The 24,251-nt window shown below is 50.9% G+C and overlaps 1 protein-coding gene across 2 annotated transcripts in view; it reads left to right on the top strand.

The window, feature by feature from the left end:
- The window catches only part of rmdn1 (regulator of microtubule dynamics 1), a 59,651-nt gene that overhangs the window by 970 nt on the left and 34,430 nt on the right, over window positions 1-24,251 (top strand). For both annotated transcript variants that reach the window (XM_072467958.1, XM_072467957.1), the window contains exon 2: window positions 1,185-1,302. In XM_072467958.1, the coding sequence (XP_072324059.1) occupies window positions 1,185-1,302 (118 nt within the window). The remainder of the gene's footprint in view (window positions 1-1,184; window positions 1,303-24,251) is intronic.

Genomic DNA, 24,251 nt, shown 5'->3' with positions numbered 1-24,251 from the left:
GTATGGGTTGCGCTGTTGCTTCACAGCTCCAGAGTCCCAGGTTCGATTCCCAGCTTGGGTTACTGTGTGGAGTCTGCACGTTCTCCCTCTGTCTGTAGGTTTCCTCCAGGTGCTCCAGTTTCCTCCCACAAGTCCTGAAAGACGTACTTGTTAGGTGAATTGGACATTCTGAATTCTCCCTCAGTGTACCCGAACAGGTGCTGGAATGTGGCGACTAGGGGCTTTTCACAGTAACTTCATTGCAGTGTTACTGTAAGCCTACTTGTGACAATAAAGATTATTATTTAGCATGTCCTGAGAAATTTCAAACATAGGTGCTGAGCAGTGATGGTGTTAGGACAGATGGGGCAGTCGAAAAGATGATGGAGCAATTTAAACACTGGGTGATAAAGAGCAAAGCAGGGAAACGTAGAACAGATTAGCTGCCGTGATGGTGGTGAAACAGAAAGCTGAATGCCATTACCAGGTACCGTTATATGGATGTTGTCCTTTTATTTGTTGATGATCTTTAAAGTATTGTAAAAATATTGCAGTCGAAAATAGAAATCTGACTGAAAAATTAGTTTTACTATCATGTGACTTATCACTGGTGAAAGAAAATGCCATGCTTCACTGCTGTCCATTACCCATCCTATTGCAAGAAGGGATAAATCACTTGCTTCTAAGTGCCTCTGAGATTTAATTCCTGTTTTAATTGTTTTTTGCCCATGGAATTAGAATGCAAGGTACAGCAAGGATTCAGGACCAGCGGTCCCAGTGTCAAGCTGTAGATGGAACAACCCTGCAGGGGAGGAGAAGGAAGTACTGTATCAATTAATGTGTATAATCAAAATGACTGCCAAATCAATTCTATGCGTATTCAAAGTAACTGGTGTTCTGGGTTTGCTTGTGCAACAGCTGGTACTTTTTTCGTATTTGGCACTGCTATTGTGAAGAAGTATTAAATGTTTTACCCAGAGAGATTGAATTATCTTGGGTCCCTGTATGACATTCATCTGATCGGTACAGAATCCAGCCAATTGAATATGCATCGGCAGTGGGCTGGCAGCAAGTTCTCTTTACTGGGTGTCTGAATGAGACAGCAGGGAAGGAAATGACATTTTAAGGTGGTGGGGTATTTACTGTTTATTGCGACTTTGGGATTTTCTCGTGTGTAACCATAACTTTTTCTTTTCTACACCTAGGTTTTGGGAGGTGCCATAAATTTAGGAAGAGGACTTACTCTCACATTAATGGCCTTTCTGGGTTATGAAGCTTACAGAAACATTCCAGGATCTCTAATAGTTCATGCTAATCAAAAAGGTAAACATATAATTGAAGGTTTGCATTACAATTTTCTCGGTGAAATAAGTGCAAACTTGAGAATTGGCACCAGCAACGATGCAAATTATATATTATCTTCATTTATTATTGGTCTTAACTGGCATTCTTCATTTATTGGTGGTCTTAACTGGCATTCTTAGCATTTTATGATGCTCAAAGATGGCCCGTGTTGCTAAACATTGCCTAAATGTTATCACATATAGTCTAGATCACAGATTTATCCCCCTCCATGTCAAGTCCCCTCAAGACTACGGCCTAGAATTTGGTAGTATCATTTTTGGGTTCCTCAGTTGCAGTGTGTTAACAGTCTGAGTTCAAATGAGGAGGCCTAAGCAGCAGAGGATTTTGGGCCTTGGAACTTTGACCGGAATTATCCAGCTGTTGGGATTCTCTTTTCCCGCTGCAGCGCACCCCTGCCCACGCATTTCCTGGCAGTGTGGAGTGGCTTCAGTGGGAAGTCCCATTGACAAGCGACGGGAGAGGAGAATCGCACCGCCAGTGAACGGCTCGCCTCCAAAAATCACGGAGCTGGATGACCGGAGAATCCCGCCCTTAGTATTGGGCAGAAGAGATGGTGGTTGGAGCCTGTGCACGTTCATACTCTCCAGGAATGATCACGGACATCTGTGGTATTATTGGCTTGGTCTTGGAGTACTGTTGGTGGTGATAGGGGTGTTTGGGGGTGGGAAAAAAGATTGCAGAATTCTGGAGCATTGTTGGGTCAGATGTGCTGTCAGCAGTGTAGGAAGATGGTGGGTGATATTTTGGTGGGGGCCTCAGACTGCAGTTGGGGTGAGGGTTATTCGAAGATCAGGGAAGAAAATGACCAGCACTATGTGGATGCTTCTTGATTGGGGTGAGGGGATTGGTGCTGCTTGGAGATTGTCGTGTTGGGTGTTACGATATACAAACGAACCAACACGGTTGTAGATGGTACAACTCTGTTTTATTATTCTGTACAATAACAACTGTTAACTTCTGGCTGTGGTTCGTACTTCACCAGCTAACCTGTGGACCCAGCCCGAGCACTAACTTAGTGAGGCACTCAGCACATGGTGTATGTCTGAGTGGCACGCTGTCAGCTCTGTGCTCTTGAGCTATCTCCTGGTGGAATGAGCGGGAACTGTGGTGTTCCCTGTTTTATAGTGCGTGTGCTCTCACTGGTGATTGGCTGTGATGTTGCGTGTGTGTTGATTGGTCCGTCTGCCTGTCCATCAGTGTGTGTGTGTGATTGCACCATGATATGTTAATATGGATATCATGACATCCCCCCCTTTTCACAAGGATATGTACCTACATGGTAATAGATATTGGTGTGTACTGAGTGCGGCTGAGTATATGTGTGCAATATTTACAACATGTACATGGGGCTAAACTATATAAAGAGGATGGTGTCAGGTGCAACATAGCAACGAGGTTGTACCACAAACAAAACAAGTGCAATCATCAAATATCGAAAGAGAACTCCTGGAACGACAAAAAAGAAACACGTTAACCGCCTCAAGGGTGGGTCAGGCGCCACCGGCTGAGGAATGGGCCTGGTCACGGGCGATAGAGGAATAGGCAGAGTGGCAGGAAGCTCCACGAAGTCGACATCAGGGACAATAGGAGGGCATGGGACCGGTGCATGATCACGTAGCGAGCGCGGAAGCAGCCGAAGGGCCCGCCGATTACGCCGGCGAATGGAACCATCAGGCATGCGAACCAGGAACGAGCGGGGAGCCACGCGGCGAAGAACCTCGGCAGTTGCCGACCAGCCACCCTCTGGTAGGTGTATGCGGACGTTGTCTCCAGGCGCCAGGGCAGGAAGATCAGTTGCCCGAGCGTCATGTGCCACCTTCTGCTGAGCACGCTGCTGTCGCATCCTTTGCAGTACTGGAGCATGGTCGGGTTTAGGAACATGAATGGACAGCACAGTGGTCCTGAGAGTGCGACCCATCAACAACTGGGCTGGTGAGAGGCCTGTGAACAGTGGGGCCGAGCGATAGGCCAGCAGGGCGAGACAGAAGTCAGATCCGGCATCAGCAGCCTTGCAGAGGAGCCGCTTCACAATATGGACTCCCTTTTCCGCCTTGCCATTCGACTGGAGATGCAAAGGGCTGGATGTCACATGTGTGAAGCCATATAAAGCGGCAAAAGAAGACCATTCTTGGCTCGCAAAACAGGGCCCATTGTCAGACATGACGGTAAGCGGAATCCCATAATGAGCGAAGGTTTCTTTACATGCTCTAATTACAGCTGATGATGTCAAGTCGTGCAGGCGTATGACCTCCGGATAATTGGAAAAATAGTCAATTATGATGACATAGTCCCTGCTGAGCGCATGAAAGAGGTCCACACCCACCTTCGCCCAGGGGGACGTTACCAACTCATGGGGCTGAAGTGTCTCAGGGGGTTGCGCCGGCTGAAACCTTTGGCAGGTGGGGCAGTTGAGCACCATGTTGGCGATGTCGTCGCTGATACCCGGCCAGCACACAGCCTCTCGGGCCCTCCGCCTGCACTTTTCAACCCCGAGATGGCCTTCGTGCAGTTGTTCGAGGACAAGCCGGTGCATGCTGTGTGGGATCACAATCCGGTCCAACTTTAGGAGGACACCATCAATGACGGCCAAGTCGTCCCGGACATTGTAGAATTGTGGGCACTGCCCGTTGAGCCACCCTTCCGTCATGTGGCGCATCACACGTTGTAGAAGGGGGTCAGCTGCAGTCTCACGGCGAATGTGGGCCAGACTTGCATCAGTATCTGGCAGATTGGCCGATGTGAAGATTACATGTGCGTCGACCTGACAGACTAACCCCCCCCCCCCTCCCGATTCGGGCGGTGTGCTCACTGCTCTGGACAGAGCATCTGCAATGATGAGATCCTTTCCCGGGGCGTAGACAAGTTGGAAGTCGTACCTCCGGAGCTTGAGAAGAATGCGCTGGAGGCGAGGGGTCATCACATTTGAGGCCCTTTTGTATGATGCCGACCAGGGGGCGATGGTCGGTCTCCGTGGTGAACTGCGGAAGACCATACACATAGTCATGGAATTTATCTATGCCAGTTACAAACCCAGGCACTCCTTCTCGATCTGCGCATAGCGCTGTTCTGTGGTGGTCGTGGCCCGCGAGGCATAGGCGACCAGGGCCCATGTTGCAGTGTCATCCCGTTGCAGGAGTACCGCCCCAATGCCAGACTGGCTGGCATCAGTCGAGATCTTTGTGTCTCGAGTAGTGTCGAAGAACGCCAATACCGGGGCGGTGGTGAGCTTGATCTTGAGCTCCACCCATTCCTTCTGGTGTGAGGGCAGCCACTGGAACTCCGTAGTCTTCTTTACCAGGTGGCCAAGAGCCGTTGTGTGCGAGGCAAGGTTGGGAATACACTTTCCCAGGAAGTTGACCATCCCGAGAAAGCGTAGCACTGCCTTCTTGTCTGCCGGCTGCAGCATGGCTGCGATGGCTGCCACTTTGTCGGCATCCGGACGCACCCCTGACCGGGATATGTGGTCCCCCAGAAACTTTAGCTCAGTTTGGCCAAAAGAACTCTTGGCTCGGTTGAGGCGCAGGCCGTGATCTCGTATCCGAGCAAAGACACGCTGGAGACGACTGATGTGCTCCTGTGGTGTGGTGGACCAGATGATGACGTCATCAACATAGACGCGCACACCTTCGTTGCTCTCCATCATCTGTTCCATGATGCAATGGAACACCTCGGATGCCGAGATGATGCCAAACGACATCCTATTGTAGCAGTATCTGCCAAATGGAGTGTTGAAAGTGCACAGCTTCCTGCTGGACTGATCCAGCTGAATCTGCCAAAAACCCTTTGAGGCATCAAGCTTGGTAAAAATTTTAGCCCGGGCCATTTCGCTCGTGATTTCTTCCCGTTTGGGTATGGGGTAGTGTTCCCTCATGATGTTATTGTTCAGGTACTTTGGGTCGATGCAGATCCGGAGCTCGCCAGAGGGCTTTTTTACGCACACCATGGAGCTGACCCATGGCGTAGGCTCCGTGACCTGGGAAAGCACTCCTTGGTCCTTGGTCCTGCAGCTGCTGCTTGAGGCGGTCCTTGTGTGGTGCTGGGACTCTACGAGGTGCGAGAATGACCGGGGTGGCGTCCGGTTTGAGCCATATTCTGTAAGTGTAGGGCAGTGTACCCATGCCCTTGAAAACTTCCTGGTTGTGGGCGAGGAGCGAGAGGAGCTGCGCCCTAAAGTCTGCATCCGGGAAATCGGACGTGCCTTCTGGAGACAGAGCGTGTACCTGCTGAACGAGGTGGAGGATCTTGCACGCCTGTGCGACTAGCAGAGAGTCCTTCGTGGATCCAACTATCTCAAAAGACAGTGTGGCTGTGTATGAATTGTGTGCAACCTCGAGCTGGCAAGACCCCATGGCCGGGATAACATTACCGTTATAATCGACCAACTGACAGTGGGATGGCCGAATCGGTGGTTTGACCTTCAAGGTGTAGAAGGCTGACCATGCGAGGAGATTGGCGGAGGCACCAGTGTGTAAGCAGAATGTGATTGGTGATCGGTTGGCCGTTAGTGTGGCACACCATTCATCACCCGGATTAAAGCTGTGCACTGGCATCGGCTGTCCGATTTCTTCCTATTACCGCAACGCGGAAAGGTTCCCGGTCGTCGGTATCACCGGTCTGTACGTCGTCAGGGCATGACTCGGTGTATGGAGGCTGAATGGCCCGCACGTCCCTGCGAGGCTGGTGGAATTGCGGAGCGTTGGCAGGTTGAGCCGCTCGACAGCAGGCAGCGTAGTGGCCCATCTTGCCACAGCGGAGGCATTGTCGAGTTTTGGCTGGACATTGCCGCTTTAAGTGTGCGGATCCACAGTTGCCGCAGGTCGTGACGTCATGGCGTTCATTGCGCCATCGCGCATGCGCGGTTCGGTCCTGCGTAGAGCGCGCCTGCGCGTCACGTCCCTTTGCAGCAACGTCCCCTCTTATGCGCGTACAAGCATGGGAGGCCTCGGAAAGTGCGCAAAATAAGACCATAAGACATAGGAGCGGAAGTAAGGCCATTCGGCCCATCGAGTCCACTCCACCATTCAATCATGGCTGATTTCAACTCCATTTACCCGCTCTCTCTCTCTAGCCCTTAATTCCTCGAGAAATCAAGAATTTATCAACTTCTGTCTTAAAGACACTCAACGTCCCGGCCTCCACCGCCCTCTGTGGCAATGAATTCCACAGACCCACCACTCTCTGGCTGAAGAAATGTCTCCTCATCTCTGTTCTAAAGTGACTCCCTTTTATTCTAAGGCTGTGCCCCCGGGTCCTAGTCTCCCCTGCTAATGAAAACAACTTCCCTACGTCCACCCTATCTAAGCCATTCATTATCTTGTAAGTTTCTATTAGATCTCCCCTCAACCTCCTAAACTCCAATGAATATAATCCCAGGATCCTCAGACGTTCATCGTATGTTAGCCCTACCATTCCTGGGATCATCCGTGAGAATCTCCGCTGGACCCGCTCCAGTGCCAGTATGTCCTTCCTGAGGTGTGGGGCCCAAAATTGCTCACAGTATTCTAAATGGGGCCTAACTAATGCTTTATAAAGCTTCAGAAGTACATCCCTGCTTTTATATTCCAAGCCTCTTGAGATAAATGACAACATTGAATTTGCTTTCTTAATTACGGACTCAACCTGCAAGTTTACCTTTAGAGAGTCCTGGACTAGGACTCCCAAGTCCCTTTGCACTTCAGCATTATGAATTTTGTCACCTTTTAGAAAATAGTCCATGCCTCTATTCTTTTTTCCAAAGTGCAAGACCTCGCACTTGCCCACGTTGAATTTCATCAGCCATTTCTTGGACCACTCTCCTAAACTGTCTAAATCTTTCTGCAGCCTCCCCACCTCCTCCATACTACCTGCCCCTCCACCTATCTTTGTATCATCGGCAAACTTAGCCAGAATGCCCCCAGTCCCGTCATCTAGATCGTTAATATATAAAGAGAACAGCTGTGGCCCCAACACTGAACCCTGCGGGACACCACTCGTCACCGGTTGCCATTCCGAAAAAGAACCTTTTATCCCAACTCTCTGCCTTCTGCCTGACAGCCAATCGTCAATCCATGTTAGTACCTTGCCTTGAATACCATGGGCCCTTATTTTACTCAGCAGTCTCCCGTGAGGCACCTTATCAAAGGCCTTTTGGAAGTCAAGATAGATAACATCCATTGGCTCTCCTTGGTCTAACCTATTTGTTATCTCTTCAAAGAACTCTAACAGGTTTGTCAGGCACGACCTCCCCTTACTAAATCCATACTGAATTGTCCTAATCCCACCCTGCACTTCCAAGAATTTAGAAATCTCATCCTTAACGATGGATTCTAGAATCTTGCCAACAACCGAGGTTAGGCTAATTGGCCTATAATTTTCCATCTTTTTCCTTGTTCACTTCTTGAACAGGGGGGTTACAACAGCGATTTTCCAATCCTCTGGGACTTTCCCTGACTCCAGTGACTTTTGAAAGATCATAACTAACGCCTCCACTATTTCTTCAGCTATCTCCTTTAGAACACTAGGATGTAGCCTATCTGGGCCCGGGGATTTATCAATTTTTAGATCTCTTAGTTTCTCTAGCACTTTCTCCTTTGTGATGGCTACCATATTCAACTCTGCCCCCTGACTCTCCTGAATTGTTGGGATATTACTCATGTCTTCTACTGTGAAGACTGATGCAAAGTACTTATTTAGTTCCTCAGCTATTTCCTTGTCTCCCATCACTAGATTACTAGCGTCATTTTGGAGCGGCCCAATGTCTACTTTTGCCTCCCGTTTGTTTTTAATGTATTTAAAGAAACTTTTACTATCATTCCTAATGTTACTGGCTAGCCTACCTTCATAATTGATCCTCTCTTTCCTTATTTCTCTCTTTGTTATCCTCTGTTTGTTTTTGTAGCCTTCCCAATCTTCTGACTTCCCACTACTCTTTGCCACATTATAGGCTTTCTCTTTTGCTTTGATGCATTCCCTAACTTCCTTCGTCAGCCATGGCTGCCTAATCCCCCCTCTGATAACCTTTCTTTTCTTTGGGATGAACCTCTGTACTGTGTCCTCAATTACTCCCAGAAACTCCTGTCATTGCTGTTCTACTGTCTTTCCCACTAGGCTCTGCTCCCAGTCGATTTTCGTCAGTTCCTCCCTCATGCCCCTGTAATTACCTTTATTTAACTGTAACACCTTTACAACTGATTCTACCTTCTTTCTTTCAAATTGGAGATTGAATTCTACCATATTATGATCACTGCCTCCTAAGTGTTCCCTTACTTTAAGATCTTTAATCAAGTCTGGCTCATTACATAACACTTAAGTCCAGAATGGACGGTTCCCTCGTGGGCTCCATCACAAGCTGTTCCAAAAAGCCCTCCTGTAAACATTCAATGAATTCCCTTTCCGTGGGTCCACTGGCAGCATTATTTACCCAGTCCACCTGCATATTGAAGTCCCCCATGATCACTGTGACCTTGCCTTTCTGACATGCACTTTCTATTTCGTGGTGCATTTTGTGCCCCTGATCCTGACCACTGTTAGGAGGCCTGTACATAACTCCCATTATGGTTTTTTTGCCTTTGTGGTTCCTCAACTCTACCCACACAGACTCCACATCATCTGACCCTATGTCGTTTAGTGCTATTGATTTAATTTCATTCCTAATTAACAAGGCAACCCCGCCCCCTCTGCCCACCTCTCTGTCTTTTCGATAGGTTGTGAATCCCTGGATGTTTAAATGCCAGTCCTGAACCCCCTGCAACCACGTCTCTGTGATGCCTACCACATCATACCTGCCAGTCACAATCTGGGCCACAAGCTCATCTACCTTGTTCCGTACACTGCGCGCATTTAAATATAGCACCTTTAATTCTCTATTGACTGTCCCTTTTTGTTTTCTTAGTGTGGTGGAGCTTGGTTTACTGAGCCTTTCCATACACTGTGTCATATTTTGTGGGATGGGGACTATCGTAACCTCTCCTGAGTTCTGTCTTTTCGTGATTTTTTGTATTCCTAAGCAGCTACGCTTCCCACTGATTACTTCACCTCTTGGTTCCCTGACTTTCCTGTCCCCCCCAATCTCTAGTTTAAAGTCCTATTGACCACCCTCTTTACTCTTTTCGCCAGAACACTGGTCCCAGCTCGGTTCAGGTGGAGACCATCCCAACGGTATAGGTCCCCCCCTGTCCCAAAACTGATGCCAGTGTCCCATGAAAAGGAACCCCTCTTTCCCCACACCACTCTTTCAGCCACGTGTCAACTTCCCTTATTCTTGCCTCCCTATGCCAATTTGCACGTGGCTCGGGCAGTAATCCGGAGATTATGACCCTTGAGGACCTGTTTTTTAATTTGAATCCTAGTTCTTTATAATCTCTAAACAGGTCCTCTTTTCTAGACTTGCCTATGTTATTGGTACCGACATGGACCACAACAACTGGATCCTCCCCCTCCCTCTCCAGTATCCTTTCAAGCCGGTCAGAGGTGTCCCGCACCCTAGCACCGGGCAGGCAACATACCATGCGGGACTCTTTATCCTGCTCATAAAGGATACTATATATCCCCCTGATAATAAAATCCCCTACAACTACAACTTGCCTATTTACTTCCTCCCCTTGAATGGCCTGCTGAACCATGGTGTCTTGGTCAGCTGACTCTTCCTTCCTGCAGCCCTGTTCGCCATCCACACAGGGAGCAAGTGCCTCATACCTGTTGGACAGGGTCAAAGGCTGAGGCTCCTGAGTTCCTGACTGCTGGTTCCCTTTGCCTGCCTGACTTGCAGTCACACCCTGCTGTCACTGGCCACTGTCAGGATTTAAACTACTTACTCTGACAGGTGTGACTGCCTCCTGAAACACAGTGTCCAGGTAAATCTCCCCCTCCCGGATGTGCCTCAGTGTTTGAAGCTCAGACTCCAGCTCATCAACTCTGAGCCGGAGCTCTTCGAGCAGCCAACACTTACTGCAGATGTGGTCGCTGCAGCTCGCAATGGGATCTGCCAGCTCCCACATCAAGCAGCTCAAGCACATCACCTGACCAGCCATCACTAATTAATTAATTAGTTTAATTTAAGTTTACGAGTTTAGCTGTGTTTTAAAAAAAAATTTGGGGCAGATTTGCTATCAACCAATCAGATCACAGTTTCCCTCTGACGTCACTTTTCGGGGGAAAAAATTGAAAACAGGAAGTTACCGTTAGGTTTTCTATACTCACAGAGAATGCTCCTCCTCCTCCGAACGGCTCCCAAAATTAGGCCCGAAGAAAGAGAGAGAACAAAACAGTCGGGAAAAAGCACCTTCTCCCACTCTTCACCGAATTACCTCACTGCACCAAATTACCAAATTCTCACTCTGCCTGTGTCTCACTCACTCAGGCTGTGTCTCCTTGACCACGCAATGCTTACGAAGTGCGCTTTCTGTCTGTCTTTGACTGGACCCGCTCGGCCTCGTAGGACCCCTGCTGTGCCGATTCGGCCACCTGGATTTGGGAGTACCGGCTGGTCGCGTGTTCGTGGAGGACGCAGGTTTCGATGGCGGTGGCTAGGGTGAGGCACTATATTTTGAGGAGCTGCTGGCGTAGGATGTCCGTGGTGACCCCAAAAACTATCTGGTCCCGAATCGTGGAATCGGAGGTGGCCTCATAGCCGCAGGACTGCGCGAGGATACGGAGGTGTGTCAAAAAAGATTGAAAAGGCTCATCCTTACCCTGCAGGCGCTGCTTGAAGAGGTACCTCTCGAAGCTCTCATTCACTTCAACGCTGAAGTGTTGCTCAAATTTTAGAAGGACCGCCTTGTACTTCGTCTTGTCCTCGCCTTCCGCGAATGCCAGGGAGTTGTAATTGTGGATGGCGTGTTGCCCCGCTGTGGAGAGGAGGGCGATCTTCCTGGTGTCGGATGCATTCTCCCTGTCTGTGGCTTCTAAGAAGAGCTGGAAGCGCTGTTTAAACAGCTTCCAGTTGACGCCGAGATTTCCAGCGATTTGGAGCGGCTGCGGCGGGCTGATGGTGTCCATGGTGCAGGATGGCGGATCTCTGAAGAGGTGCAGGTAAGTCTCACAGTTGCTGGCGAGTTTCCAGTCCTGGTATCATGTCGTGTTGGGTGTTACGATATACAAATGAAACAACACGGTTGTAGTTGGTACAACTCTGTTTTATTATTCTGTACAATAACAACTGTTAACTTCTGGCTGTGGTTCGTACTTCACCAGTTAACCTGTGGACCCAGCCCTAGCACTATCTTAGAGAGGCACTCAGCACATGGTGTATGTCTGAGTGGCACGCTGTGAGCTCTGTGCTCTGAGCTATCTCCTCGTAGCATGAGCGGCAACTGTGGTGTTCCCTGTTTTATAGTGCGTGTGCTCTCACTGGTGATTGGCTGTGATGTTGCGTGTGTGTTGATTGGTCCATCTACCTGTCCATCAGTGTGTGTGTGTGATTGCACCATGATATGTTAATATGGATATCATGACAGAGATCAGGGGGGCAGGGGGGGGGGGGGGGGAGATGGTGGGGGGAGACCTGATGGTCAGTGTTGGGATTCTGGTCATGGATCTCAGAACCAGGAGGGATGGTGATTAAAGTGAGTGATGACCTTTTTCTTTGTTCCTTCCTGCTTAGCATCGTTTTTTCTGGAGACAATCAGCACAGGTGTTGGCTGTTCTGAGATTGTCCTCCATACCTGGACTCTAGGTGTGGTACTTGACTAATACACAGACTACAGCATACTCTGGTATCTGCATATTGCTTGTTTATTAGTACTGCATAGCAACAGGTTACAGAGCAGGCACATAGCTCCTGGGCCTGATTCAAAATTCTTTCTCCAGAGTCTAACAGGTGACTGACTGATGTCAGCAGTGCAGCATTATCTATGGCATACATTAGCATATCCCTTCTATTGATCTTTTATACTACACTGGCTGAGCAGACACCAACCAAAGTTGAAAGAGGGCACAGAGGAATGGATTATGCTGCTTATTTGATTATGCAAATAGCCTCTAACCTGTTTCTGGTGGGCGTAAAGGACATCTCCTGTTTACCAAAGTGGCACTGGCAGAGAAGATTAGTGCATGCATGACCCTAATTCCATTTTGGCACAGAGTAGCGCCAAAGACCAGATGCAATGGAACCAAATTTCTACATCTCTGTCTAGGTTCTGATTGTATACTTAATTGTGCTTCTACTACCGCTATAAGAACAGACACCTAGGGCGGGATTCTCTATCAGCCGAAATCGGGAAAGGCGATCAGGCGGAGAATTGGTTGTGAAGCCAAAATCGGGGCCAGCGCCAGGCGCCCGCCAGAATGCCATTGTCGGGTGCCTCGACCGCAGTGTCAGTGCGTTCTACTCCCCCTGTACACTAAACGCCCTTCGCATATCATTAGAGGGCCTGACCCGGTATCCTCCGGGGCTTTCGTGATACTCCATCTCAATTACTTTTTTTAAAAATATATATTTTATTCAGGTTTTTTTGGCCAAACATAACAATACGTAGTGTTTCTTTTATACAACCATAAAGCAATATAAATATAAAGCAATTTGCCACCCCCACCCAGAACCCCTGTAGTGCCGAGCATGACCAGAACATGTGGGTGTGATTCGCTGGGCCTCTCGAGCATCTCGCACACCTATCCTCTACCCCCAAAAATTTACTAAGCCGTGCTCCAGTCATATGCGCCCTGTGTAGCACCTTAAATTGTATCAGGCTTAGCCTGGCACACGAGGACGATGAGTTTACCCTACGTAGGGCATCAGCCCACAGCCCCTCCTCTATCTCCTCCCCCAGTTCTTCTTCCCATTTCCCTTTCAGCTCATCTACCATGATCTCCCCCTCGTCCCTCATCTCCCTGTATATGTCCACCACCTTACCGTCCCCCACCCATGTCTCTGAGATCGCTCTATCCTGCACTTCCTGCGTCGGGAGCTGCGGGAATTCCCTCACCTGTTGCCTCACAAAAGCCCTCAATTGCATATACCGAAATGCATTCCCTTGGGGCAACCCATATTTCTCCGTCAGCGCTCCCAGACTTTCAAACATCCCATCTACAAATAGATCTCTTAATTGTACTACCCCAGCTCTTTGCCATGCTCCAAATCCCCCATCCATTCTCCCCGGAACGAACCTATGATTGTTTCTTATCGGGGACCGCACCAAAGCTCCCGTCCCTCCCCTATGCCGTCTCCACTGCCCCCAAATTTTCAATGTAGCCACCACCACCGGGCTTGTGGTGTATTTCTTTGGTGAGAACGGCAACGGGCCGTCACCATTGCTTGCAGGCTAGTCCCCCTGCAGGACGCCCTCTCCAATCTCTTCCATGCCGCTCCCTCCCCTTCTCCCATCCACTTACACACCATTGAAACGTTGGCGGCCCAGTAGAACTCACTTAGGCTCGGTAGTGCCAGCCCCCCCCCCGTCCCTACTACGCTGCAAGAATCCCCGCCTCACTCTCGGGGTCTTCCCAGCCTACACAAAACTCATAATGCTCTTCTCAATTCTTTTGAAAAAAGCCTTCGTGATCACCACCGGGAGGCACTGGAACACAAAAAGAAATCTCGGAAGGACCACCATTTTAACCGCCTGCACCCTACCTGCCAATGACAGGGACACTATGTCCCATCTCTTGAAATCCTCCTCCATCTGTTCCACCAACCGTGTTAAATTAAGCCTATGTAATGTACCCCAATGCTTGGCAATCTGGATCCCCAGGTACCGGAAGTCCCTTGTTACCTTCCTCAACGGTAAATCCTCTATCTCTCTGCTCTGCTCCCCCGGATGCACCACAAATAGCTCACTTTTCCCCATGTTCAGTTTATACCCTGAAAAATCCCCAAACTCCCCAAGTATCCGCATTATCTCTGGCATCCCCTCCGCCGGGTCCGCCACATATAGCAACAAATCATCCGCATACAGAGATACCCGTGTTCTTCTCCCCCCCTAAGTACTCCCCTCCACTTCCTGGAACCCCTCAGTGCCATGGCCAGGGGTTCAATTGCCAATGCAAACAATAACGGGGACAGAGGACATCCCTGCCTCGTCCCTCTATGGAACCGAAAATAGTCAGACCCCCATCCATTCGTGACCACGCTCGCCATCGGGGCCCTATACAGCAACTGTACCCACCTGATATACCCGTCCCCAAAGCCAAATCTCCTCAACACCTCCCACAAATAATCCCACTCCACTCTATCAAATGTTTTCTCGGCATCCATCGCCACCACTATCTCCGCTTCCCCCTCTGGTGGGGGCATCATCATTACCCCTAGCAGCCTCCGTATATTTGTATTTAGCTGTCTCCCCTTCACAAACCCAGTTTGGTCCTCATGGACCACCCACGGGACACAATCCTCTATCCTCATTGCCATTACCTTGGTCAGAATCTTAGCATCCACATTCAGGAGGGAAATGGGCCTGTATGACCCGCATTGCAGCGGGTCTTTTTCCTTCTTTAGGAGGAGCGATATCGTTGCCTCTGACATAGTCGGGGGCAGCTGCCCCCTTTCCCTCGCCTCATTAAAGGTTCTCATCAGTAGCGGGGCCAGCAAGTCCAAATATTTCTTATAGAATTCAACTGGGAATCCGTCTGGTCCCGGGGCCTTCCCCGCCTGCATGCTTCCAATCCCTTTCACTACTTCCTCCGTCTCAATCTGTGCTCCCAGCCCCACTCTCTCCTGTTCCTCCCTCCACCTTAGGAAATTCCAGCTGATCCAGAAAGCACATCATTCTCTCCTTCCCGTCCGGGGGCTGCGCTTCATATAATCTTTCATAAAATACCTTGAACACTCCATTCACTCTCTCCGCTCCCCGCTCCATCTCTCCCTCCTCATCTCTCACCCCCCCTATCTCCCTCGCTGCTCCCCTTTTCCTCAGTTGGTGGGCCAACAACCTACTCGCCTTCTCCCCATATTCGTACTGTACACCCTGTGCCTTCCTCCATTGTGCCTCTGCCTTACCCGTAGTCAACAAGTCAAATTCTACATGTAGCCTTTGCCTTTCCCTGTATAGTCCCTCCTCCGGTGCCTCCGCGTATTGTCTGTCCACCCTCAGCAGTTCTTTCAACAACCGCTCCCTTTCCCTACCCTCCTGCTTTCCTTTATGTGCCCTAATAGATATCAGCTCCCCTCTAACCACTGCCTTCAGTGCCTCCCAGACAACTCCCACCTGTACCTCCCCATTATCATTAATTTCCAAGTACCTTTCAATACACCCCCTCACCCTTAAACACACCCCCTCATCTGCCAATAATCCCATGTCCATTCTCCAGGGTGGAAGCTGTTGTTTTTCTTCCCCTATCTCCAGGTCCACCCAGTGTGGAGCATGATCCGAGATGGCTATAGCCGTGTACTCCGTCCCCGTCACCTTTGGGATCAGTGCCCTTCCCAAAACAAAAAAATCTATTCGTGAAAATACTTTATGTACATAGGAGAAAAACGAAAACTCCTTACTCCTAGGTCTACTAAATCTCCAGGGATCTACTCCTCCCATCTGCACCATAAAATCCTTAAGCACCCTAGCTGCAGCCGGCCTCCTTCCGGTCCTGGACCTCGATCTGTCCAGCCCTGGGTCCAGCACCGTATTAAAGTCTCCACCCATTACCAACTTCCCCACTTCTAGGTCCGGGATTCGTCCTAACATACGCCTCATAAAATTGGCATCATCCCAGTTCGGGGCATACACGTTCACTAATACCACCGCCTCCCCTTGCAGTTTGCCACTCACCATCACGTATCTGCCCCCACTATCCGCCACTATAGTCTTTGCCTCAAACATTACCCGCTTCCCCACTAGTATGGCCACCCCCCTGTTTTTTGCATCTAGCCCCGAATGAAACACCTGCCCCACCCATCCTTTGCGAAGTCTAACCTGGTCTGTCAGCTTCAGATGCGTTTCCTGGAGCATAACCACATCTGCCTTATGTTTCTTTAGGTGTGCAAGTACCCGTGCCCTCTTAATCGGCCCGTTCAGCCCTCCCACATTCCACGTGATCAACCGGGTTGGGGGGCTCTTTACCCCCCCCCCCCCCCCCCCCCTGACGCATAGCCATTTCCTTTTTCAATCCAGCTCCTCACCCGGTTCCCACGTAGCTGTATCCCCCCCAGGCGGCGCCCCCCCGCCCCGACCCCCCCTCCCATACCAGCTCCCCCTTCTCCCCAGCAGCAGCAACCCAGTTAACCCCCCCCCCCCCCGCTAGATCCCAAGCTAGCGTAATTGCACCCCCCATGTTGCTCCCAGAAGTCAGCAAACTCTGGCCGACCTCGGCTTCCCCCCGTGACCTCGGCTCACACTGTGAGAGGCCCCCTCCTTCCTGCTTCCCTGTTCCCGCCATGATTACCATAGCGCGGGAACAAAGCCCGCGCTTCCCCTTTTGGCCCCGCCCCCAATGGCCGGCGCCCACAGCTCATCATCCTCCCTCACCCCCTCCCCCACGACATGGGGAAGAGAGAGAAGTTACAGGGTCGCAGGTTTAACAATCTGGGAAGTCCTCTCTTCCCCCTATTCCCCCCTTCATCCCACAAATTCACCCCCCCACTTTTGTCCCAAACGTTCTTTTTCTGGCCCGCTCACTCCAGCTTCTCCTCGACAATAAATGTCCACGCCTCGTCTGCCGTTTCGAAATAGTGGTGTTTCCCTAGATGTGTGACCCACAGTCTTGCCGGTTGCAACATTCCGAATTTGACCTTCCTTTTATGCAACACCGCCTTGGCCCGATTAAAGCTTGCCCTCCTTCTCGCCACCTCCGCACTCCAATCTTGATACACGCGGATCACCGCATTCTCCCATCTACTGTTCCGAGTTTTCTTGGCCCATCTGAGGACCATCTCCCTGTCCTTGTATCGGAGAAATCTCACAACTATTGCTCGAGGAATTTCTCCAGCCCTCGGTCTTCGCGCCATAACCCGATAGGCTCCCTCCACCTCCAGCGGACCCGTCGGGGCCTCCGATCTCATTAACGAATGCAGCATCGTGCTCACATATGCCCCGACGTCCGCCCCTTCTGCACCTTCGGGAAGACCAAGAATCCTTAAGTTCTTCCTCCTCGCATTGTTCTCCAGCACCTCCAGCCTTTCCACACATCTTTTGTGTTGTGCCTCGTGGATCTCCGTTTTCACCACCAGGCCCTGTATGTCGTCCTCATTCTCAGCAGCCTTTGCCTTCACGACCCGAAGCTCCTGTTCCTGGGTCTTTTGCTCCTCCTTTAGTCCCTCAATCGCTTGTAATATCGGGGCCAACAGCTCCTTCTTCATCTCCTTTTTGAGTTCATCTACGCAACGTCGCAGGAACTCTTGTTGGTCAGGGCCCCATATTAAACTTCCTCCTTCCGACGCCATCTTGCTTTGTGCCTGCCTTCCTGGCCGCTGCTCTTGAGGATCCACCGCAATCCGGCTACTTTCCTCTCTTTTTTCCATCCGTGTCCAGGGGGGATTCCCTTCTGGATTACCGCACAGTGTTATTTGCCGTTAAATTTGCCGATGGGGCTCCTATTAAGAGCCCAAAAGTCCGTTCCACCGGGAGCTGCCGAAACGTGCGACTTAGCTGGTCATCGCCGCACCCGGAAGTCCATGGCCTCCATCTCAATTACTGACAGCGGGTTTCACTTGTGGTTTCAAAATTTGAGAAACAAGCGCCCCCCCCCCCCTCCCCCGCAATGTATCCTCTGGCCCCAGCCAACCCTTCAACGGGATGGGCATGATCTAGCGCAACTAGTGCCATCTTGTTGGCTGGGATGGGTGTGTGTGAGGAGTGGGGTGCTAATATGTGGCTGCAGCTTGTCGACCTCTCGAGTACCAATCCCGACTCCGGCGTATCTGACACCGTTTCTCATTGCAATCGCTCGTGTTCCATGTGGCGCGGTGCTAGCCTATTAACGGTTGTTGAATTGCTCCGGGAGCGACAGCAATTTTGTTGTCATAGAAATACTGTTTCTGTCCCGGCGTCAGCACTTATGGCTGTATTGTCTGATTGCCGACGCCAAAATCTCGCTCGATGAGTTGCTGGAGAATCCATTGCGGTGCTGTTTTTCAGATGCCCCGCCCCCTCAAAAACAGCATAATTGCTGAGTACGTTGCACGCCGTTGGGATGTTCTCAGGACGTCACCTGAGGCTCTCCCCCGATGCTCCGCCCCCGATGGACCGAATTCCCGACGGTGTGGGACACATGTCCTCTCAGTTTTCGGGGACCTCGCGTGGCGCATGCGGACTGTGTCCAGCGCCACCACAGTCAGGGGGGAGCCGTTATGCTGGCTGGGGGCTGGGGGGGGCTTTGTCGGGGGCTGGGGGACTGGTGGGGGGTGGCGAAGGGGGTTACAGGGTGCACTATCTGGCAGGCCAGGTCCGCGCGCAGGTCACGCCGTGTGCATGCGCGGCCACGGATCTGGCCATTCTCCATCTGTATTTGCAAGTAAAGCCAGGGGCTTTCCGTGGCGCGACTGCTAGCCCCTCACTGGGCAGAGCATCGGTGCGGCGCCGCCGCCGTCTTTTTGGTTGTAAGGCCAGACACGTCCTCCGGATATGGCTGCAAAATCGGAAAATCCAGCCCTCAGTCTCTCAAACAGAGAATCCTGCCCCAAGGATGTCAACGCTGAAATTGTAGGTCACACTGATAGGGAAGTGCAATAATCCACCTGGAATCACTTCTCAAATCTAGATTCAAGTGAAAACTCTTTTCAGACTACCAGACTGGAAGCCTCCTCTCTGCACCTCTCTGAAGTGGAATGTGGTTAGCAGTCCAGTCTAGTTCCTTGTCACAGCTTCACAGCACAGATTTCTCTTGGGTCACCATAGGTTAGGATCCCTAATGGTAGAAGTCATACACATGTGTGTTAATCAAAGTGCAACGGTTTTGCATCGATATGGTGAGCAGAGATGCTCTTAGCAGAAGACTCTTTACCCTGCAACTGGCTCACGATGTTATCTGACCTTGGAGGGTTTACAGTTCCGTTTCCTATCACCTCATAAATTCACCTAAATGTCTGGAGTTTTGTAGACGAGTGGGAAGGTCAAGTAGGGAAACTCATCTCCTTTAAAAAGATCCCTGGCCACCATATTTTGGCCCGGGGAGGCAAGGGCAGAGTGAGGACCGGTCTGAGGCAGCAGTGGAGGTGGGCAGATGGTGTGGCCAACGCCCACCTCTACTTACTGGGACATCAGCCCTCTTTTAGTGATGAATTTCAAATCCTCAATTCATCTCACCCCCATCCCTTATGCTTTTCCATGTTCCCTTATAATCCCCAACCACTCCCTGCTCTGCTCTGTCATACCCCTCATTCCTATTCCATGCCTCCTCACATTCCTAAATCTTCTGCATGCTCTCTTCATCCCCTCCCCACCCCATATCCTCCTTAAAGAATCACCAAATATCCTCTACAGGCAGATTTCAGGTGCCATGTTTATTAAATGGAGATTAAAAAATAAACATTTAACAATCTAATAGAACATTTAATCAAACACACTTCACAATGTAAAAAAACTCATTCATAAAACCTGTTCGAAAATTAACATCCCCTCAAGTGATCTATCTGTTGTTAAAGCAAACATTTATTTACATTACAGCATTAAAGTAGATAACCCTTTTCTAACATCTTAAAACTGTCGCTCAAAATGTGAACACAGCCCTTTGCTCAGATAAGTGGTTTCAAAGCTTTTGAAACTCAGCCAAGCATCTATTATGGCCTCAGCTGCAATCACAAACCCTGGGAAATGTGAATGTTTCTAAATTACTACATATGTCATAGAATCCCTACAGTTCAGAAGGAAGCCACCCAGCCCATTGAGCCTGCACCGACCCTCCGAAAATGCACCCTACCTAGGGCCAATCCCCCGCCCACTGTGCCGCCCTGTCTCGTCCTGTCAATGAAAGCAGTCCAGGAGCAGGGGGGGTTGCTTATTTTGTCCTCCAAGTGAAAGCAGCTGAAGGTTTATTTTTCATTTTAAAATGGCTCTGGGAGAGTAAGTCATTTCAGATTATTACAGTAGAGATTCCAAGCAGTGTTTTCTTGAGTTTTAAAGCATAATCTTATGCTTTTATTCAAAACATACCTAACGTATCATATGGCATCTAATCATTGAAACTGAAAGAAGAAATGTTTATTTTTGTATTTCAAAGCCTGTCAATGAAAGAATTCTGAGTGCAGGTGGCTGTTGTTTTTTTGTTTCCCCATTTGAAATTGGGGTTCTTCCAGTCTGTGAACCATGCCTACTTACTGCAGGGGACCTGATTGTGCTAAAACTGCAGGAGGGGGCTTTAAACGTCCCAACCCAGCAATGGAACCAGAAATGGCGGGAGTATTGTGCGTGGGCCCATTGCCCGCATCCTTATCCTGTGCCAGCAAAAAACACCAGAGACGGGGCGCGATCCTCCGCTCCCGCGCCAAAGTGCCCACGCCATCGTGAACGCCGTCGAGTTTCTGGACGGCGCGAGACGGCCCCTATCCCGACCGATTCAGGGCCCGATAATGGGCTAGGAGTGGGGCCGCGTCATTTACACGCGCCAGGCCTTGTCGCCATGTAAAGGCGGCGCCGCATACATGACGCGGCCGGCGCCGCATAACTGGCGTCACCCGCGCATGTGTGGTTGCCGTCCTCTCCGAGTCCGCCCCGCAAGAAGATGTCGGACGGATCTTGCGGGGCTGCGGAAGAAAGGAGGTCCTCCTTCAGAGAGGACAGTCCGACGATCGGTTGGCACCGATCGCGGGCCAGACCCCATTTGAGGCCCCCCCCGGTGCAGGCCCCCCCCCCGCGCAGGCCCCCCCCCCCCCCCCCCCCCAGCGTTCCTGCGCTGTTCCCGCCGGCAGCGACCAGGTGTGGACGGCGCCGGGGGGGAACCCGCCGTTTTGGGCCGGCCGCTCGGCCCATCCGAGCCTGAGAATAGCAGGGGTGTCGGAGAATCGCCATTTTGGGTGTCTCGGGCGATTCTCCGGCCTGCGCAGCGCGGAACTCGATGGGGCTGTTCTCGCCGCTTGGGAGAATTGCGGGAGGGCGTCGGACCGGCGTCGCGGGAAATTTTGGCGACCCAGGCGATTCTCCCAACCGGCGCGGAGCGGAGAATCCCGCCCAGGATTGGGCGGTGGGAATCCCAGAATCAGATTCTACCCTCCATTTTTAAAGACTCAGCGAATATCCAGGCCGTAATCTCCATGAGCAGTTGATGTTATTTACTTATGTTATTGTGCTTGACATACTGGCCAAATTAAGTATTATATGGTGTTTCCACAGCATTCTTAAAAATAAACATAAGAGTACCCATTTTTTTTTCCAATTAAGGGGCAATTTAGCGTGGCCAACCCAACTACCCAGCACATCCCCAGATACGGGGAGAATGTGCAACTCCATAGGGACAGTGACCCGAGGCCGGGATCGAACCTGGATCTTTGGCGCCGTGAGGCAGTAGTGCTAACCACTGTGCCACTGTGCCGCCCTGTTTCCACAGCATTTTGACACTGGGAAGTGGACGAAGATTTGATTTTAATTAATTATGGATTGCGAGTTAAGCGATTTTGATACTTCGATTCACTGAAATTAAAATTTAAGTTTGCATTTAATAAAAGGGAAAGTACGGGAGCGGCCGGGATCAGCTTGGGTGAGTTGTCCCATGGAAGTATAGTGGGGGTAAATAAGAGCTAGGCGGATGCTTGGTGGGGTGGGGGGGCGGGGGTGCTGCTGTGCTGACTGAAAGGGAGCCAGGTGAGGGGAATGGATGGAGAGTCGGGCTGGGGGGCCGCCAAGGGGAGGGCTGGAATTGGGAAGCGGGGGCACGTGGCTGGCCGAAAAAGGGAGATGGTTAGTCGGCAGGATGGGGGGGTGGCCAGCCCCCCGACCAGGCTGATCACGTGGAACGTGAGGGGCCTGAATGGGCCGGTCAAGAGGTCTCGCATTTAAAGGGGTTGAAGGCGGACGTGGCCATGTTGCAAGAGATGCACTTAATGCTCGCGGATCAGACGAGGCTAAGGAAAGGATGGGTGGGGCAGGTGTTTCACTCTGGGTTAGACTCAAAGACCAGAGGGGTGGCAATTTTGGTTAGTAAACGAGTGGCATTTGAGGCGGGGAGTATCGTGACGGTCAAGAGGGGCAGGTACATAATGGTGAGTGGCAAGCTGCAGGGGGCCCGGGTGGTGCTAGTGAATGTGTATGCCCCGAACTGGGACGATGCGGACTTTATGAGGCGGGTGTTGGGTAGGATCCCAGACTTGGAGTCAAGTAACCTGATTATGGGAGGGGACTTTAATACGGTCTTGGACCCGATTTTGGACCGTTCCAAGTCCATGTCGGGAAAGAGGCCGGCGGTGGCCAGGGCCCTGTGGCAGTTCATGGGCCAGATGGGGGGGGTGGACCCGTGGAGGTGTGCGCGGCCAAGGCGAAGGAGTTCTCCTTTTTCTCCCACGTCCATAAAGTCTATTCCCGGATAAACTTCTTTGTGTTGAGTAGGGCGCTGATCCCGAGAGTGGAGGGGGCCGAATACTCGGCCATTGCGGTTACGGACCATGCCCCGCACTGGGTGGACCTGTGGCTGGGGGCGGAGCGGGGTCAGCGCCCTCTCTGGAGACTGGATGTGGGGCTGCTGGCGGATGAAGAGGTGTGTGGGCAAATAGGGAGGAGCATTGAGAACTATGTGGGAGCGAATGACACGGGAGGTAATGGTGGCAGTTGTGTGGGAGGCTTTGAAGGTGGTCGTTAGGGGAGAGTTCATCTCCATCAGGTCCCACAGAGAGAAGAAGGAGAGGGAGAGGCTGGTGGGAGAGATACTCAGGGTAGACAGGAGATACGCGGAGGCCCCAGAGGGGGGGGCTGCTGAACGATAGCCGGAAACTTCAGGCGGAATTCGATTTTCTGACCACGGGGAAGGCGGAGTAGGATGCAGTTAAGGAAAGTGAAAGGGGCAGTCTACAAGTATGGGGAGAAGGCGAGTAGGATGCTGGCGCACCAGCTGCGCAAGAGGGAGGCGGCTAGAGAGATTGGGGGAGTGCGAGATAAGGAGGGCAACATGGTGCTGAGTCCAGAGAGGGTCACTGAAGTCTTCAGGGAGTTCTACGGGAAGTTATACGAGTCGGAACCCCACGGGGAGGGGGAAGGGATGAGGCAGTTTATGGACTGGTTGAGGTTCCCGTGGGTGGAAGTGAAGGGGGCGGAGGGATTGGGGACCCCAATTGAGTTGGAGGAGGTAGTCAGGGGGCTGGCAAGCATGCAGTCGGGCAAGGCCCCGGGTCCAGATGACTTCCCTGTAGACTTTTATAAGAAGTTCTCGGAGCTACTGAGCTCGCCCCTGCTAAGAACCTTCAATGAGGCAAAGGAGAGAGGGACCCTCCCCCCGGCGCTTAAAGAATTCTGGCAGGGGTTTGCGAGGGTGATGTCTAGGATTTTGGACACTCGGGTGAAGGCGAGTCCAACAGTATCGATATTTGGGGTGTTGGAGGATCCGGGAGTGCAGGAAGCAAAAGAGGCCGAGGTACTGGCCTTTGCCTCCCTGGTAGCCTGGAGACGGATCTTGTTAATGTGGAGGGACTCGAAACCCCCGAGTGTGGAGACCTGGGTTAGCGATATGGCGGGGTTCCTCAGCCTGGAGCGAATAAAGTTCGCCTTGAGAGGGTCCTTGATGGGGTTCTCCCGGCGGTGGCAACCTTTCCTTGACTTTCTAGGGGAGCAGTAATTGTCAGCAGCAGTAGCATCCTGGGGGGAGGGGGGAATGGGGGGTGGGGGCTCAGGTGGGGGGGGGGAACTGTTGATATAATGTACGTTTTATAGGAAGACAACACCCACCTTGTTTAATAATTCTTTTTTATTATTATTTGTACTTCTATTTTTGTTATGTAAAAACGTTGGTTTGAAAAGCTTTTTAATAAAACATTTATTTTTTTAAAAAGGGAAAGTATCGATCTTAAATTATTTTCTTTGTGTTTAAATTGAATTATTTTTAACTGAAAAAAATAGGCAGGTTTGTGTGGGGTTACAAGGAGAAAA

The sequence above is a fragment of the Scyliorhinus torazame genome, chromosome 11 (assembly GCF_047496885.1).
Source record: "Scyliorhinus torazame isolate Kashiwa2021f chromosome 11, sScyTor2.1, whole genome shotgun sequence".
In the NCBI taxonomy this organism is placed as follows: Eukaryota; Metazoa; Chordata; class Chondrichthyes; order Carcharhiniformes; family Scyliorhinidae; genus Scyliorhinus; species Scyliorhinus torazame.
This window is presented reverse-complemented; position numbering and strand designations above follow the sequence as displayed.